General features: G+C 40.2%; 1 protein-coding gene across 3 annotated transcripts in view; it reads right to left on the bottom strand.

Moving 5' to 3' along the window:
• cracr2b (calcium release activated channel regulator 2B) overlaps positions 1 to 18,340 on the bottom strand; it is a 173,274-nt gene that overhangs the window by 33,058 nt on the left and 121,876 nt on the right. For 2 of the 3 annotated variants that reach the window (XM_063062163.1, XM_063062164.1), the window contains 4 exons: positions 17,237 to 17,424; positions 12,511 to 12,582; positions 11,120 to 11,174; positions 4,088 to 4,198 (listed from right to left, as the gene is read on the bottom strand). In XM_063062163.1, coding sequence (XP_062918233.1) covers positions 4,088 to 4,198; positions 11,120 to 11,174; positions 12,511 to 12,582; positions 17,237 to 17,424 — 426 coding nt within the window. The remainder of the gene's footprint in view (positions 1 to 4,087; positions 4,199 to 11,119; positions 11,175 to 12,510; positions 12,583 to 17,236; positions 17,425 to 18,340) is intronic. The other variant, XM_063062165.1, reaches the window with a different exon arrangement.

The following is an 18,340-nucleotide window of genomic DNA, read 5'->3' as shown; positions in this document are numbered from 1 at the left end:
TTCTAGTCCTCACAAAATGAATGCTAACATTGCATTTGCCTTCCTCACCACTAACTCAGCCTGCAAAATAACCTTTAGCGAATCCTGCACAAGAACTCCCAAGTCCATTCTCCCAGTCTCCCCAAGTCCTACTGCATTGGCTCCCATTACTACTGTTCCAGCATCACTTTCCAGTGGTCCTATATCTACTCTCACCTCCATTTTACTCTTTAAGTATCTGAACCAAACTCTTGGTATCCTCTCTGATATAATGAGCTAAATGCCCTCATATTTCATATTTTCTGTCCTTATGCTTTTGTTTATTGTTTTTGAAAACAAAGCAGGCTTAAAAGTACCACGTGGAGAATGTGTTACATATGGGGCAAATCAAAACAAATATTGCAATGTTTGTTCATATCAAAAATATTTATTATTTAAAGCTCAGCTTACTCGGAGTTAACCTCACATAATTTTACACATGTAGCTTTACAAACCCTTCATTAAATTGTTCATACATGCTGTGCAGACCTTTGAAATGACTTGGCATTTAAATCAAGTGAAAAATAATCCACTTAATTTGAACATGTTTAGAAATTAATAACCTTTTATGTTGTGTACCATATAATTAATATGTATTTTAAACATCTGAAGCTGCAGAGCTAATTACTTTACCACAAATTGTCTATAAGGCCACAATATTTTAGAGTGCCTGCACTTAATAGTTTGAGATACTAGGGCAAAATATTAGCATGGACTGCGACTGGCCAAAAGAAAGAAAACAGAGAGTTTGGACTAATGCATTACTTTCAGTTTGGCAAAGAATTAGTGCTGGGAAATCGACTGCTCACAATTGACATGAATAACTTAAATGAAGGGACTACGTTTATTGTGGCCACATGAGTTGGTGGTAATATGGAAATTGTAATGGTGTAACTGGTGGAGCCTCTCTCTGTCAGTGCCAGAGACCCAGATTCAATCCTGTCCTTGGGTGCCATTTCTGTGGAGTTTGTTTCTTTTTCCCGAGACTGTGTGAGTTGCCTCTAGGTACTCCAAAGTTCTACCATGTCCAGAAAATGTGCAGATTGGTGGGTTAATTGGCCAGTGTAAGCAGTGTAAGTGGGGGGAATAAAAATAAATGGGATGAATGTAACATTGGTGTAAATGGCCGGATGATCAGCATGTTAGCAGTGAGCTAAAGAGGCCAGTTGCATGCTGTATGTCTCAGTGACTCGGTAAAGTATGAGCAAGTTGTGAGCATGTGAAAAGGCTGAAAAAGGGCATGGACAAGTTAAATAAGTTGGCAAAAGTTCAGCAAAGTATGCTGGGCAAAAGTGTGAAGAAATGCCCTTTGGTAAGAAGAAGAAAAAGGCAGAAGAACATTGCTTTAGTGAAGGAAGACTACAACACACTGTTATCCCAAGGGAGCTGGTGTCCTTATACATGAAGCAGAGAGTTAGCAAATAGTTAGAAAGGCAAATATTAGTCTTAACTGAAAATGGAGTGGGTGTTTAAATGGGAACCTTGGTTACACAAAATTGATGAGACCACATCTGAAATGTGGTGTGCAATCTTGCTCTCTCTATATAAGGAGGGATTTGCTTGAACTGAATTCAAAAAGGGTTTATTAAATTGATTCCCAGTGTGAAGAGGCTGGAATGAAGAACAGATTGCACCTTTGTGTCACCCACTGGATTTTGGAAGAAAGGTTTAGTAAGGACGGGTGCCCACTGGTCCTCATGGACATCTTGGGCTGACTGGCTGGTTTCCATGCCATATGACTCATAGAAATATTCTGAGGAGGTTCAGCAGGATGGATGCTGAAAGTAGTTTCACCTCATCTGGAAATGCAGAAGGAAGGACATGGTTCCAGAATAAGAGATTTTTCACTTTGAAGTACACTGAGGAGGATTTTTCCCCCATTCAGAGGAATTTTGGGAATTCCCTAACCTGGATGCTTGGTGAGGCTGAATCAGCAAATACATTCAAAACAAAGAAAGAGAGGTTTATGGTAGATAAAGTTGTAGCTGAGCAAGTAGTTTAAGTTACTCATGCTGGAACTAATGATAAAGAACAAATGCACATGAGATTATATGTGTCAAAATGACAACATCCAACAATAAAGGCTAGACTTTGGAAGGAAATATTTTGTGCTGTAAGCTGTAGCAATTTTAATATTTAAATTTTAAAAGGACATATATTTGAAGAACAAACATTCCTCATCCAAACAGTAATCTGGGCATTGCTGGCTATGCTGGGCACACCTCAAACACATAATTTAAATGCTTAAGCACAAGGAACTACTTTGACAAGGAATTACCAATTCAGCATGACACTTAAAGTTAAAGGAATGGTGTGTTTAGATCTACAATTTCCCTTCTACAATGTGAATTGTCAACTGAAATAATGTTTTCTGCCAATCTTAAGTTGATGATTCAGGCAGTAACTGTGGCCTAAGAACCTATCCTCGAAAAATCCAAAGAAGTTAACAAATAAAATTTTATATAAACATATAACGGATTAAAATTTATAAAACACTGCTAATACTTTACTTCTCAGGGAAACGTTTTCCCAAAAACTCTGAAAAATAAAAATAAAAATACTCTTAATAATTTCTCCTTTGGCTCCTCCCACTTCCTCCAAACTAAAGGTGTAGCTATGGGCACCCGTATGGGTCCTAGCTGTGCCTGCCTTTTTGTTGGGTTTGTGGAACAATCTATGTTCCGTGCCTATTCTGGTATCTGTCCCCCACTTTTCCTTCGCTACATCGACGACTGCATTGGCGCTGCTTCCTGCACGTATGCAGAACTCGTTGACTTTGTTAACTTTGCCTCCAACTTTCACCCTGCCCTCAAGTTTACCTGGTCCATTTCCGACACCTCCCTCCTCTTTCTAGATCTTTCTGTCTCTGTCTCTGGAGACAGCTTATCCACTGATGTCTACTATAAGCCTACTGACTCTCACAGCTATCTGGACTATTCCTCTTCTCACCCTGTCTCTTGCAAAAACGCCATCCCCTTCTCGCAATTCCTCCGTCTCCGCCGCATCTGCTCTCAGGATGAGGCTTTTCATTCTAGGACGAGGGAGATGTCTTCCTTTTTTAAAGAAAGGGGCTTCCCTTCCTCCACTATCAACTCTGCTCTTAAACGCATCTCCCCCATTTCACGTACATCTGCTCTCACTCCATCCTCCCACCACCCCACTAGGAATAGGGTTCCCCTGGTCCTCACCTACCACCCCACCAGCCTCCGGGTCCAACATATTATTCTCCGTAACTTCCGCCACCTCCAACGGGATCCCACCACTAAGCACATCTTTCCCTCCCCCCCTCTCTCTGCATTCCGCAGGGATTGCTCCCTACACAACTCCCTTGTCCATTCGTCCCCCCCATCCCTCCCCACTGATCTCCCTCCTGGCACTTATCCGTGTAAGCGGAACAAGTGCTACACATGCCCTTACACTTCCTCCCTTACCACCATTCAGGGCCCCAAACAGTCCTTCCAGGTGAGGCATCACTTCACCTGTGAGTCGACTGGGGTGATATACTGCGTCCGGTGCTCCCGATGTGGCCTTTTATATATTGGTGAGACCCGACGCAGACTGGGAGACCGCTTTGCTGAACATCTACGCTCTGTCCGCCAGAGAAAGCAGGATCTCCCAGTGGCCACACATTTTAATTCCACATCCCATTCCCATTCTGACATGTCTATCCATGGCCTCCTCTACTGTAAAGATGAAGCCACACTCAGGTTGGAGGAACAACACCTTATATTCCGTCTGGGTAGCCTCCAACCTGATGGCATGAACAGCGACTTCTCTAATTTCCGCTAAGGCCCCACCTCCCCCCGTACCCCATCTGTTACTCATTTTTATGCACATATTCTTTCTCTCACTCTCCTTTTTCTCCCTCTGTCCCTCTGAATATACCCCTTGCCCATCCTCTGGGTCACCCCCCCCTTGTCTTTCTTCCCGGACCTCCTGTCCCATGATCCTCTCGTATCCCCTTTTGCCTATCACCTGTCCAGCTCTCGGCTCTATCCCTCCCCCTCCTGTCTTCTCCTATCATTTTGCATCTCCCCCTCCCCCTCCAACTTTCAAATCCCTTACTCACTCTTCCTTCAGTTAGTCCTGATGAAGGGTCTCGGCCTGAAACGTCGACTGCGCCTCTTCCTATAGATGCTGCTTGGCCTGCTGCGTTCACCAGCAACTTTGATGTATGTTGCTTGAAAAATAGAGGATTTGTTTCAGAACTGAGTTTATGCTCAGTAGCCATTTTAGTAGGTACACTTGCTCAGCTGCTCATTAATGCAAATTTCTAATTAGTCGATCATGTGGGAACAATGCAATGCATGAAAGCATGCAGGCGTGGTCAAGAGATGCAGTTGTTGTTCAGATCAGGCATCAGAATGGGGAAGAAATACGATCTAAGTGACTTTGACTGTGGAATGATTGTTGATGCCAGACAGGGTGATTTGAGTATCTCAGAAACTTCTGATCTCCTGGGATTCTCATGCACAACCGTCTTTAGAGTTTACAGAGAATGGTGCGAAAAGCAAACAAAACATGCAGTGAGCAGCAGTCCTGTGGGCAAAAATGCCTTCTTAATGAGAGGGGTCAGAAGAGAATGGCCAGACTGGTTCAAGCTGACAGGAAGGCAACAGGAACTCTAATAACCACATATTACAACATGTGTGCAAGAAGAGCATCTCAGAATGCACAAAATGTCAAACCTTGCAAAAGACCACAAACATACATTCAGTGGCCCCTTTATTAGGTAGAAGAGATGCCCAATAAAGTGGCCACTGACTGTACATAAACTTCCAAGCTGTGAGGATTTAATCCTTCCTCCAAACTTTGGTGGAGAGGGTAACAGTAAATAAATTTTAATCAGTTTTAATTGTTAGCTGATAATTTTTTTTGAAGTCCTCAAATGAAACTAAAACTATCCATAAAAGAACAGGAAAGGTGAATGTGTACAACTGCTTCAGAGGAAAATACGTGAGCTGGGAAGGTCTAGTTATACTGGCTTCTTCCGAAACCTTTAACAAATGAAACACAGTTAAATCGAGAAAGACAAAACCTAACTGCAGTTTGGTGTGCTATGTAGCATGCATCCTAGCATCAATTAATGCAGTACTACGCTCAAAAACACCAGCCCCCAAAATGCTTTGCAAAACTAAAAGCATTCTTTTATAGCAAAATCTTAAAAACAAATGTTTTGCCAAAATTCAGAAGTACAAGGAATAAACTTGGTAACTTCAAAGCCTGTTGAATACTATCACCAACCTACTGGCAAAATTAGTCACCAATTAAGATTCCATATCAACACTCTGATACCACATCAGCTCCTCTCCTCACCAACTCAAGAGCATCGGGTACGACACAAGGAGTGCAAGTAAAAATTGCAGAGCCAGAAATTTAAAACACAGGAGGCATTTTGCCACAACTTGGCCCATAGGTTTGTAGACGTTGCATATCAGATGCACATCTCGGCACTGTTTATATGTTTGGAATGTTTCCTCTTCTGTTGTCTTTATAAACTATTCCAGCCTGCCACCGTCCTCTGGAGAGAGAAAAATACCCTCTACTCCCTCTCAGCATTTTATCAATAATCTTAAACTTATGCCCATGTTGCTAAGGACCTGTCCCATCCTGTCTACTCCTTCACCTGTTATAAATTTCATACAAATCACTAAATCTATGACTTATGAGCGTTCCTTTGGATCCAATTGAAAGACTATGCAGCCAGGTGATAACTGTGGCTTCCAATGCATCACACCAAATGGGCTTTGGGTAAAAGCTGATGGCAAACCATGAACCTTTTCAATCAGTTTTTATTGCCAAATTAATTTTTGCTTTGACTTAATCAGGTCTTTTATATATGCACTGTGTATATATACAGTACTGTGCAAAAGCCTTAGGGAGTAAAGGATGTTGGAATGGCGAGGGCCGAGGTCGGGAGGTGGCATGGTTGCAGAAACACCCAGCCCTGAGACACCAGGCAAGATTCCAAACAATTAGTTTATTGATCATTCCAAAATGTCTCTCTGGTGCTGCCAGCACCCTCCCCTCTCCTTTCCCCTTTTCCCAAGCATGATTCCCCTCTCCCTAACCCCCTTCCTACTCTCAATCCAGAAAAGAGACCCATATCAGAATCAGAACAGACATATACATATACAGTGCATATAGTTAAATGGGCCATCAGTTAATTGGGGCAGCTGTTTATTTAGGACAACTCTTAAGGAACAAAAATTAATTTAAAAATGGTCGAGATTCTCTTCACTTATTTGGGACATTATGCTGCTTAATTGGGACAGGATTCCGTTGCTGAACAGTATCTAACTAGCATCAGTCACATGTACTTTTGTGGCATTAGACACTGCACCATACGCAGAGCGAATAGTTTTTAAAAGGCATCAGTTGCATGCTTGTGTTCAAAAAGTAGTGACTTTCATCACAATAGTTAGCAAGAAGTAAGCAGTAAGACAATTCAAAACTGTTTTGCTCACTGCAGTTTCAAGCATTAAGGCTTGGAGATGCCAGAAACAGCTGGGAGTGAAAATGGAATGATATCACTACTTCAACAAGTTAGAATGAAGAATTTGAAGGTATCAGCAATCATCTTGAATGTTACAATAAAAATGAAGATTTGGAGGATGCAATTATTGATAACATTGTATAAAGGCTGTCCATTATTTGCACTAAGTGCCTGTGCTGATTTTGTTAATTTACAGTCAACTAAAAGAACATGGCAGTGTACACTAGATTAATTCCTCTGTCAATAACAATTAGGAATGAATGAAATCCTGTAGTAATATTGGTAGTATTCCAATTTATTCTCTATTTCATTTAACTGCATTTTAACTCAGTTACATGGTAGTTTGAATTTTTTATACTTTTTTAACTATTTCCATGAAACTTTGGCTAATTTGGGCAGTTGCTCAATTAGGCAAAAAGTACTGGTCCCAATGTGTCCCAATTAACTGGAATCCACCGCATATGCACATATATATAATACAAATAGTTAGATAGATGGTATATTATATGTAACACATATGTGTGTATACAGATCATATGTACAGTCATATCCAGTGACTATAGCAAGCATGCAAAGATTAAGTGGTCGTCATAGATGTGATGTGCACAACGCACACAGCCCAGAATCTATGGTGAGGGTATTGTGAGAACTGGGAGAGGAATTAAATGTTTCTCCTGCAGTGACATAATCTCTCCACCACCACAAAATGACATGATAAAATAACTTACATTTTAAAATGTTTGGAAAATCAGGGCCTGTTGGTACTCAGGAAAAACGACAACTCATAATTACTAACTCATATTAAAAGATCTTCCAACAGGGTGGGGAAAAATGGGCCATAATCACTTGATCTTGGGCTCGCCTCCAATTAGAATATGACTGGTCTGAAGATTAATTCGATCATCCATTGCCTCAAAATCTGATTGCCTAATCCTATGTTATTTTCAGTACTATCTGATTGAAAACTAGCTTTTCTGGGAGTAGATTGCAGACATGAAAATAAACAAAGCAACAGAAAAATAAGTAGGAGGACAAATGTGACAAGGATATTGTGCAACAAAGCAAAGATAGATTAAATGGCACAGCATAAATTTCCTAAATGGAGTTTAATATGAGAATGTTGCACCATGCAATTCAGAAAGGGAAATCAAAAGGCAGATTATTATCTAATTGGAGAGAGATTGCAAATAAATGAGTACAGAAAGAAGTATGTATCCATGTGCAAGAATCACGAGAAGTTAGCAGGCAAACAGCATATTGACCTTTATATAAGAAAGAGTGAAGTTTAAAAATAGGGAAGCTTTGTTTGTACAGGGTGTGGATGAGGACACACCTGGAGTACTCCACACATTTATTTTAGGCGTAGAGGCACTGTAGAAACAATGGAGGTTCATCTTGTAAATTCTTGCATTGAGAGGCTGAACAAGTTAGACCTGTACTCTGTGGAGTTGAGAAAATTCAAATTGCAAGATACAAGACCCTAAGGGGGTATGATAGAGTAAATGTTTTCACTAGTGATGGACATATGCCTTGAATTCCTTGTACATCTAAATTACTATCCAAACAAAGGTGCATAGTTACAAGGTGAGAGGAGAGTCGTTTAAAACTGATGTGTGTGTAGAAATGCCTTCTCATCTGGAATAAGGAATTTCTGGAATACTTTGTCTGAGAGGGGTATGAAGACTAGATCATTAGCAGTTATTCTAATCATTATTAGAACAGATACATTTTTTAAACATTGTGGAGTTGAGAGCTAAATAGTACTGGCACAGAAGAAGAAATGAGGCCTGATTGAAATTGACTATGATGATATTGAATTGTGAGGTAGAGCTGAGGGGCCTACTTCCTACCTTGTGTTCCTGTGCAACGACCATTTTCTAGTCCTTTTGCACCTTGCTGGAGATGGAACTATTCTCTTTGCAGAGTGATAGGTCCCACACAGGGTGACATTGCTGCCTGTGAAACAGTCCCTTTGAGCCATTTTTCTGGGAATTGTAAATGACCACTTCCAGGATTACAGGGTTTTAGTGAAGCACTGGATTTGTATACTGTAAAGTTGAGACCCATGCTTACATCAAAATCTTTGGTTTACTCTATGTGACACCAGTCCCCTTTTCTATCCAGCATTCTTCTTCCCTTTGATCTCCCAAGGTCCTGACATATTGATGTTTCAGCTCCACTGAACGTCTAATTCCTCGTGGTCCCAGCTTCCTCCAGCACTCTGACAGCAGTGGGGAGGGCCCACACTTTCAATTAGGAAAACAGCATTAAACTTTCACTGGAGGCAGAAGCCTAGCACAACAAGTTGCAACATGGAGCCTGATGACCTGATGACCTGATTACTGAATTGATTGTTATCCACAGCAATGACTATCTGGTTTAGTAATTTAGATGTGTAAGAAATTCAAGGTGCATGTCCATCACTGTGACTTCAGCCAATTGCCATCTCATTGTGGCAACTAAAGGTGCAATGGTACTTGGTTGAAGGGGATACGATTGCTGGGACTTAAGCAAAGTCACACAGACATTTTTTTAAATAATCCATGCATTGGTTATTAATCAGAGTATTTCCACTATAATCTCAACTTCCCGGAAGGCCATTCCGGGAATTGTGTGGGTAATTGGGTCTCGTGGAGAGGGATACACTATTTAACCTTTTGCGTTTGTTTGTGTGTAGTTTTTCATTGATTCTATTGCATTTCTTTGTTCTACTGTGAATGCCTACAAGAAACTGAATCTCAGGGTTGTATATGGTACTTTGATTATAAATTTACTTTGAACTTTGATTTTATTCCACCATTCAGCTGAATCATACCTGATCTAGAATTCACTCAGCTGCTTTAATACATATTTAACCAACTTGAAATAATTGACTTTTTCCTGCAGTAGATCATGCTCAAAATACAACCCAAGTAAGCTTGTGGACCCTTTACAAAAGGAATAAAAATATTGCACACATATAGTCATTTTATCTGGTAAATATAATCACTTGAAATGTACACCAATTTCATCTTGTGCTTACAGCATTACCCAGGCAGGCATGCAAAGGTGGTCATTGCAGATGTGATAGGCAAACTTACAAATTCTCAGACAGCACGTTATGGTGAGAAAATAATAAAATAACTTTGAAGGCTGGGAAGGAAAACCTTCTCAAATTTAGTCGGTAAACAGATTGAACAAAGTGAATCCTCCAGGAGCTATCCAGGCTTTGACTGGTGACAATAAAAACAAGCATTTTGTAAAACTATGTTATACTATTCAAATAGTGGTCCAAGAATGAACAACAGCAGAGCTTCCTTTCTAAATACAGGCCAACCCCATGTTACTAATGGGCGACTTATTGACACCTCTACACACAATGAAGCTCCCATAATAATTAAATTCAAAGGTTTGACATGCATTATTTCTACCGACTGCACTTCCATTTTTAGTAATTGTTCTACTCGTGATACTCTCAATATACAATGGAAGTACAGTTATCATATTGAATGATTCTTGTGTGTTTTCTGACTCATAAACAAAACCATTCATAAAAAAGGAACTTGTTCATTCCTGAAGGATGGCTTGTAATAATATAATAACATCTTTCCTCACTATAGCACCTTATTTCTTCTTAAATGCTTGGTTAAAAAAGACATTTATCTACAGATTAAAACTCCCTTTTTCTGTGTCAACATAGTTCAAATAAGTTGCATTTTTTGCCCTTCACTGACCCATACTTTTTGAACCATACACTGAAATATCACGAGGGAGGGAGGGAACGTCGACTCAGACCATGAGAGGCCTGCATCGGGCATTTTCATGCCTTACAAGGCACAGGTTGGACGTCTGTGTGGGGTGCTACTCCTCGCACAGACTACAGCAATGTGTGATTAAGTGCCTTGCTCAAGGGCACAAACACGCTGCCACAGCTGAGGCTCGAACAAGCGGCCTTGAGATCACTAGACGAACGCCTTAACCACTTGGCCGCGTGCCCAACACAATATCATGAAATCCTGAGTAAAGTCTCTGGTAACTGACTGGACATTACAAACCTTCCATGTATCAGGTGCAATAAAAAGAATAAGATTCCCCTCTTAAAACAACACACACAAGCCAAAGCAAATTTCAAAGACGCAGCACTGAATCAAATTAGTCAATTGAACAAACTTCTTGAAGCAAATTCAATTTCTTGTAATGAAAAAAGGTCTATTGAGACATTTTGTTTCTCTCTTTTTCTTTTGAGAAGATATCTAAGGAGACACAAATTTCCATCAAAATGTGTAAACATTTTGCTTACATTTGTGTAAATGAAGCTGCCTTAAGGCTGACCTGACACATCTTTCCACAGAGCAATTGCTCCTTTGCTTTTAGGCAGATTTAAACTTATTTTGTGTCCCAGTCTCAAAATAGCCAGCAGCATGCTACCTAATTGGCATTAATCCAGCACTCTCCTTTCTCCCAGTAAAAATGACACACTGGATAAGGCATAAAGTTTGGCAGTCATGGCTCACAGTGGCTCCAGGGAACAGTATGTACGTCCACGTGCTGGTGACAGCCACAGCAACAGCAACTGCAGCAGCAACTGCTACGCTGGGGCATTACAAGTTGCTTTTTGAGACTAACCAGCTTCTTGGCTTCATGAGCATCCTTCTCATCTCGGAGCTTCTTGTTCATCTCCCTGATTGAGAGATAGAGATGGATGTTTAATTAGCAATCACCCTACTGAACTGTACAGCACCCTGTCCCGCCAACTCCATCCCGCGGGACTTAAATACTAATGAATCATCAACAGTTACTTCTGATAAGAGGTGACTGTAGGGAGTAAAATCGCCTTTCAAGCTCAGAATTGTTACACAGCACTATCTTTAATGTTATAATTAATTTGTTCCTGTGATTTAGATACTTGTTTAGACACACAATCAAACATAACAGCTTAGTGTTATTAATCCCACCCAGCTGTTATTTTTGTCCTTCCATGTGTCTCTAAAACTTGGATTACCTACAGCAAAAATTGCCACTCACTATCTCTACAGGACACTTCTTTTTGTCAAAAAGAGAAAGTATCTCCAACTTTTATGAATAAAGACCCTTTCAGGAATAAGCAGTGTGCTACCACATAGAGAACCTGAAAGCCTTACTTTCTCAACTCCACTGTACTATGATGAAAGCATTGATTGTGCTTGTAATACGTAAAATGTGGAAAAAGTTGGCAAGAACAGATAAGTTGAGGGTACACACAAGGATTCTGCAAATGCTCGAAATCGTGAGAAAAACACACAAAATACTGGAAAAACTCAGCACACCATGGACGGGAGTAAAGAGTTGAAATTTTGGGCCCAGATTTCCCCTCCACAGATGCTGCCTGTCTTGCTGACAGCTTCCAGCATTTTGTTGTGTGTTGTTCAAGTTGAGGGGAAAAATTGTCCATTCCTGCTCCTCTTTTAATTTTCCTTTATTCACATGAAGACTATATTTTTCCCTGTCATTTTATTTTCACATCTAAATCAGATTGAATCACAACTCCAGTAACCAGGATTCAGTCCTAAGCAACACACACAAAATGCTGGAGGAATGCAGAAGGTCAGGAAACATCTATGGAAATGAATAAACAGTTGACATTTCAGGCCGAGACCCTTCTTCGGGACTGAGAAGGAAGGGGGAAGATGCCAGAATAAAACGGTGGGGAGAAGGTGGCTAGCTGGAAGGTGATAGGTGAAGCCAGGTGGGGTGGGAAAGGTCAAAGGCCGGAGGAGAAGGAATTTGATAGGAGAGGAGAATGAACTGATGGAGAAAGGAAAGGAGGATGGGACCCAGGGGACAATAATAAGTAGGTGAGAAGTAAAAGATCAGAATAGAGAATAGAGGAATGGGGGAGGGGGTAGTGGTGGAATATATTCACCAGAAGGAGAAATCGCTGTTCCTACCATCAGTCTACCCAGATTAAATATAAGGCATTGCTCCTCCATCCTGAGTCCTTTACAAAGTAGGGCTTTCCAATACACCTCAGTAATTACCTGAGCAGCTCCAGCTGTCTCAATAGACTTTCTCTCTCCTTCTGCATGTTCCTTGACACCTTCAGAACATCCCTGTTTTGAAACAAAGGCAGTATGTCATAATTGTACTGTTGTGTTGGACAACTGAGGTTCATCTTGGTGACTGAAAAAAGTCATTCAAAACATGCTTGATACATAGCAAGTTGTACTTTGGAACTGCAAAGCCAGATTAATCTTCCTTCATTCGTGAACCGCCCACTGAAACAGACAGAACTTAATTGGTAAATGGATCATTGCCCTAAGCTTTGATCGGGGTACCCAACCGGAAGTCCACGCACCCCTCGGTTAATGGTAGGGATCCATGGCACAAAAAAAGGTTAGGAACCCCTGGCTTAGATAAACAGCCTAAAGAACCTTATTACTATTGGTTGTACAAGGAATCAGAGGGTCCTTTCCAGTTAGTGACACCATAAATGTGCAGTTTCGAATAAATAGGCCTGTATACATTCTCTGATATTAAATAGAACCATTGAATCAAGGGCTATATAAATTTAAGGAGCTTTGATGAAGGATGGTTAGTTTACACATAGCCATGTGCAGTGTCTGAATAGTGCCAGGCAGTTTCTGTCATGTTGCCAACACCGATAAATTTATAAATATTCTACATGAATTCTTTCAATAAAACTCCCTCAATATTTGATTCTCAACATTCCTCTGAAGAGGCTAGCAAACTCCCCAACCATTTGAATACAGATTACTTTTGCAGAGTTAGTAGCTATGAGCAATGAGTACTGGATTTACCAGAAATTCCCATGTCCAAGAAGTGGATAATAATGAGAACATTTAAAGCATCAAGCAAACTAAAATATGAAAGAAAACTAAACAGTATCAGTGTAAGGAGAGGGGGTAGGGGTTTGTGGTCGAATATATCTGCCCTGACCATTTATCATGTGAACTGTGACAAAATTAGATGTTTTCCAAAAGGAAATGCAGGGTTTGAAAAATGTTTATGTTACTGGTTTTAAAGTTGACTGAAATATAACAGGAATAAAATTAACAATGAAAAAAACATGAAGATTATTTTTAACACTATTTCTTCTTTGTTAGTCCAAGCATTACCTCCAATTATCACAAGGCCTTAACTTTTTCTTCAAACAAAAAAGAGCATTTATGTCCTCTTGATGCACTAAAAATGCTTTGCAAATCCTTACCTAATTTTTAAAGTGCTATGACAACAAAGCTTCTATGTTGTTTTGTTCTTGCAAGTCAATATTTGCTGCCATCTTTGCATTCTCTGAGGACATTAAGTGCATCCATGTCACTTTAGTCTGAAGTAGTTTGTAGGCCCAACTATGATAGTATGTTCTCTATCCAGTAGGAATAGGTAGTTTTTAAATAGTTACTTTTCTGCTATCATCAATCAAATTTTGAGATTAGCACATGCAGTGTGCACTCAGCAGTAATCCACAAACAGTGATTGCGATACATAATTCATTAATTTGTTGGTGGTGTTGATTGAAGGGAACAATTATTCTCAATACTGAGAAACTATGTGATGATTCTTTGAGAAGATCTTTTCATGAACAAAACAGGAGGATTTCGATGAGCTGTGTGTAACGCTAACTAACAGTTATAGTTCACTCCGTAGCAACAACATTACAATAATCCAACGACTTCTCTTCTATCATTTCATTACTCATTGATAGAATTGCTACGGAGCTATATCACTTTTTCATAACTCGTTATTTGGATAAATCAGGTAAACATTGAAGTTTTATATAGCATGCCAAAGGCAGGATTTATTTAAAAATCAGAAACAAATGCTGAAACAAGTTCAACATAATCTTTTAGCTTCTTGAACATAGAATAGTACAGCACGGGAAAGGGTCTTCAGCCCAAATTATTGTGCCAAAGCAATTAAATTATTAATCAGACGGCCAACTAAACTAATCCCTTATACCTACACGATGTCCATATCCTTCCACTTTCCTCGCATTCATGTGCCTATCTAAAAGTCTTTTAAAAGCCGGTGTACCTGCCTCTAGCACTATCCCAGGCAGTGCATTCCAGACACCCACCAGTCCCTCGATAAAAAAACTTGCCCTTCACATCTCCTTTGAAATTACCCCTCTCACCTTAAATGTATGCCATCACACATTTCAACCCTGGGAAAAATACACTGTCTGTCTACTCTATCTATGCCTCTTATAATCTTATAAACCTCTAGCAGATGTCCCCTCGGCCTCCACTGCTTCAGAGGGAAAAGAAACAAGTTTGCCCAACCTCTCATTATAGGGCAGGCATTCTAATCCAGGGAGAATCCTAGTAAAGCTCTTCAGCCCCCTCCCCAGTGCCTAGACCATCCTTCCAATAATGGGGCAACCAGAACTTTATGCAATACTCAAGATGCAGCCTAAATAGAGTTCTATAAAGCTGCAACATATCTTCCTAACTTTTGAACTCAGTGCTTCAACTAATAAAGGGCAAGCATGCCATATGCCTTCTTAACCACCCTATCAACTTGTATAGCCACTTTCCAGGAGCCATGAACTTGAACCCCAAGATCATTCTGCTCATCAATACTGTTATTTAAATATCTTGCCCCTAATTGTACTTTCTCTTGACATTTGATCTACCGAGGTGAAACACTTCACATTTGGCTGGGTTAAACTTCATCTGCCATATCTCTGCCCATATCTGCAACTGATCTATATCCAGCTGTAATCTTTGCCAATCTTCTACTATTTACTGCACAACACTGCCAATCTTCATATCATCCGCAAATTTACTAATCAACCCATTTTCATTTTCGTTCAGGTCTGCTCATGAAGAGCAGTGGGCTCTGTACAGATCCCTGTGAAACACCACTAATCATGGACCTCCAGACAGAACAAATCCCTTTGACCACTACCCTCTGTCTGCTATGGGCAAACCAATCCTGAAACCAATCAGCCAATTTGCCATTGATCCTATGCATCTTATGGTTGACAAGTCATGCCTATGCTTAATTACAAACATTTGTAGAAAAGCACTACTGATGTATTCATTACATATTTTCCTTTGTACATATAAATTATTCTTCTATTATCACTTTTTAATGTTAAAAGCTGATTTAGATATCCTTAGAGTGCTTCAGTAAACCTTTTTTCATTTCGGTGCGCTGAGTACAAATCATGAACCCCAATATTTATTGGACATCAGACATATTCGGTTCAAATTTCATTTCAGTCTTTTCTGGACAGGAAATAGCTTGATCATTTGAAATGACAGAGAAATATATATTGTGGACAAAAACAGTCATTTCAACTTGAATAGTGATTACAGATTTTAATCAAGTTTGTTCTTCAGTAGAATTGACCTTTTACCATTCACAAATCCATCGCCTACTAGCAATAATTACTGTTTTATCACTTTAAAAAAGAAACATCAGTTGTCTGTTTCTGGTTAAAATCTGTATCATTATCATTAGCTTTAACTTTTTTTTCACTTTCAATATAAGGTAACAACGATCATGCAGCAAGATATAGTACGTCAGCATTCATCATCCCAAAAGTAATAAAGTAACATTCAAGTGTGACAGCATAGATTAAACTGGCATAATGCATTGCCAATCCCGGCTGTGTGTCCTTCATGATACCCTCCTGCCACCAGCACCATCCTATATGCCTCAGCCTGATCACCTCAACGGCCACTGATAAATACAAGCGTCATCACGCGAATGCATAATTCCTGGCTGCTGGCTAAACAAATCATTTTCTTTCCCATCATGAATATTTAAATAATAATTGAGTTAAAGCATTTACAGCATGTGGCTTAATGCTCCTATAACTTTTCTCTCTGGGTTTACTCCGTGAAGTTATCTTGAGTTTAATTTTTAATTCCAAAACCACTCATGCACAAGCCCAGAGGATCACTGAAGCAAGCTGAGGAGGCTACAAGAACATAAGATAATTGAAGCAGGAATAGGCCAAACCCACCCTCACACTCAGAATGATCATGGCTGATCTACACCTGCCTCTACTCCTCAACCACACAGCCTGATACCCCTAGCCCTCAATTTGCCGTTGTTTTAAAAAATGCATTTACCTCTACCTTAAATACTTCTAGCATAAAGCATGCAAAGCATTTTCTGGAGAGCTTTCCAGAGTTTCTCCTACCCTCTATTAAGTGAAATATGTGTGTGTCTTCATTTTAAATGATCAATTCTAAATGGTAAAAGATGCAGGGAAAACTTAGGATGTCATCTGAATCCCAGTGACTGATCCAAAAACTTGGGCGCCGATACAAGAAAAGAGGAGAGAGATTTAAAAGAGACATGAGAGGTAACTTCTTTACATAGAGGGCAGCAAATACCTGGAATGAGCTTCCAGAGAAAGTGATTAAGGCGAGTACAATTGCAATATTTAAGAGACAAACAAGAGAAAATCAACAGATGCTGGAAATCTAAGCAACACACACAAAGTGCTGGAGGAACTCAGCAGGCCAGGCAGCATCTGTGAAAAAGAGTAAACAGTCGACGTCTTGGGCCGATGACTACTTATCAGAAGTTCCTCCAGCATTTTGTGAATGCTTAAGTGGCACTTGGATAGGTATGTGGAGGGGAGATCTTTAGAAGGTCTAGGGCTGAGTGCGAACACCTGGGACTAGCAGGGAGGATGCATGGGACCAGTTGGGCTGAAGGGCCTGTTTGTGGAGAATGTTATTCTATGACTCTTTGCTTAAAGATTACTTAGATGCCAGTGCCTACCTTGCTTTCTTCTGATGTTCATTTCGGGCCTCTTCTTGAAGAATCTGCAGGTGATAGCGTGTATTGTTCAGGTCTTGCTTAGTCTTCTCCAGCTGTTCCTGCAGCTCCTCATTCATCTGTCTCAGTCTCTCATTTTGCATCCTGACATCTATTTGCTCACAGTTAAACTCCTCGAATTGTTGTTCCAGCTGTCAATGTGATTGATCAAGCATCATATAAACGTACATTTTTAAAAACCTCTTGTTTAAATTATTTTACTGGGCAACAGGATTGCATTAGAAAATTCCCTGCCATCATCATCTTGGTGTTTACTGTTGATCAAAAAACAGTTATATTAATACAATGGTTATAATATCAGATCAGAAGTTTGATATCTTTGGCATATGGCTCAGCAGAGTCTCTCTCTCCCTCTCTCTCTCTCTCTCTCTCTCTCTCTCTCTCTCTCTCAGGCCCAAACTGGGATTGCTTTCTACTTCTCATTGACACTCAACATCAGCAATATTGTCCAGCACAAATCAGCCAGCTTGATTGGCACCTCATCAGCCATATTCAGCATTCACCACCTCTGGTGCACTGTCCCCACGCTGTCTGTCATCTGCTAAGCAATGCCCCAAGACATCCTCAACTTCACCTCCAAAACATGGACCGACTACTGCTAAAGGGGTAAGGACAGCAAGGGCTTGCAAATATCACCACTGGTGAGTTCACCTCCAAGTTACTTGTGATTTTGATTTTCAAATCCTCTTCATTATTACTGGTCCAAAAAGCTGAAATTTCCTGCATAACAGTATTGTGGAAATGCTACTCAGTATGAGGATGGTGGCCACCATTAAGGCCCTTCACCATTCAGGATATGCCCTCTTCTCATTTCAGGGAGGATGTACAGGAGCCTGAAGACCCACACTCAATTCAGGAACAGCTTCTTCCCCTCCACCATCAGATCTCTGAATGGTCCATAAACCCATGAAACTCCTTCTGCCCTTTTTTTTATGTAACTTTATAATTTATTTTACATCTTCCACTGTTCTGCTGCCAGAAAGCAATAAATTCCACATTTTAGTGATAGTAAAGCTGATTCTGATTTCTGGATGTCAGATCATAACG

This window comes from Mobula hypostoma, chromosome 11 (assembly GCF_963921235.1).
Source record: "Mobula hypostoma chromosome 11, sMobHyp1.1, whole genome shotgun sequence".
Taxonomy (NCBI): Eukaryota; Metazoa; Chordata; class Chondrichthyes; order Myliobatiformes; family Myliobatidae; genus Mobula; species Mobula hypostoma.
This window is presented reverse-complemented; position numbering and strand designations above follow the sequence as displayed.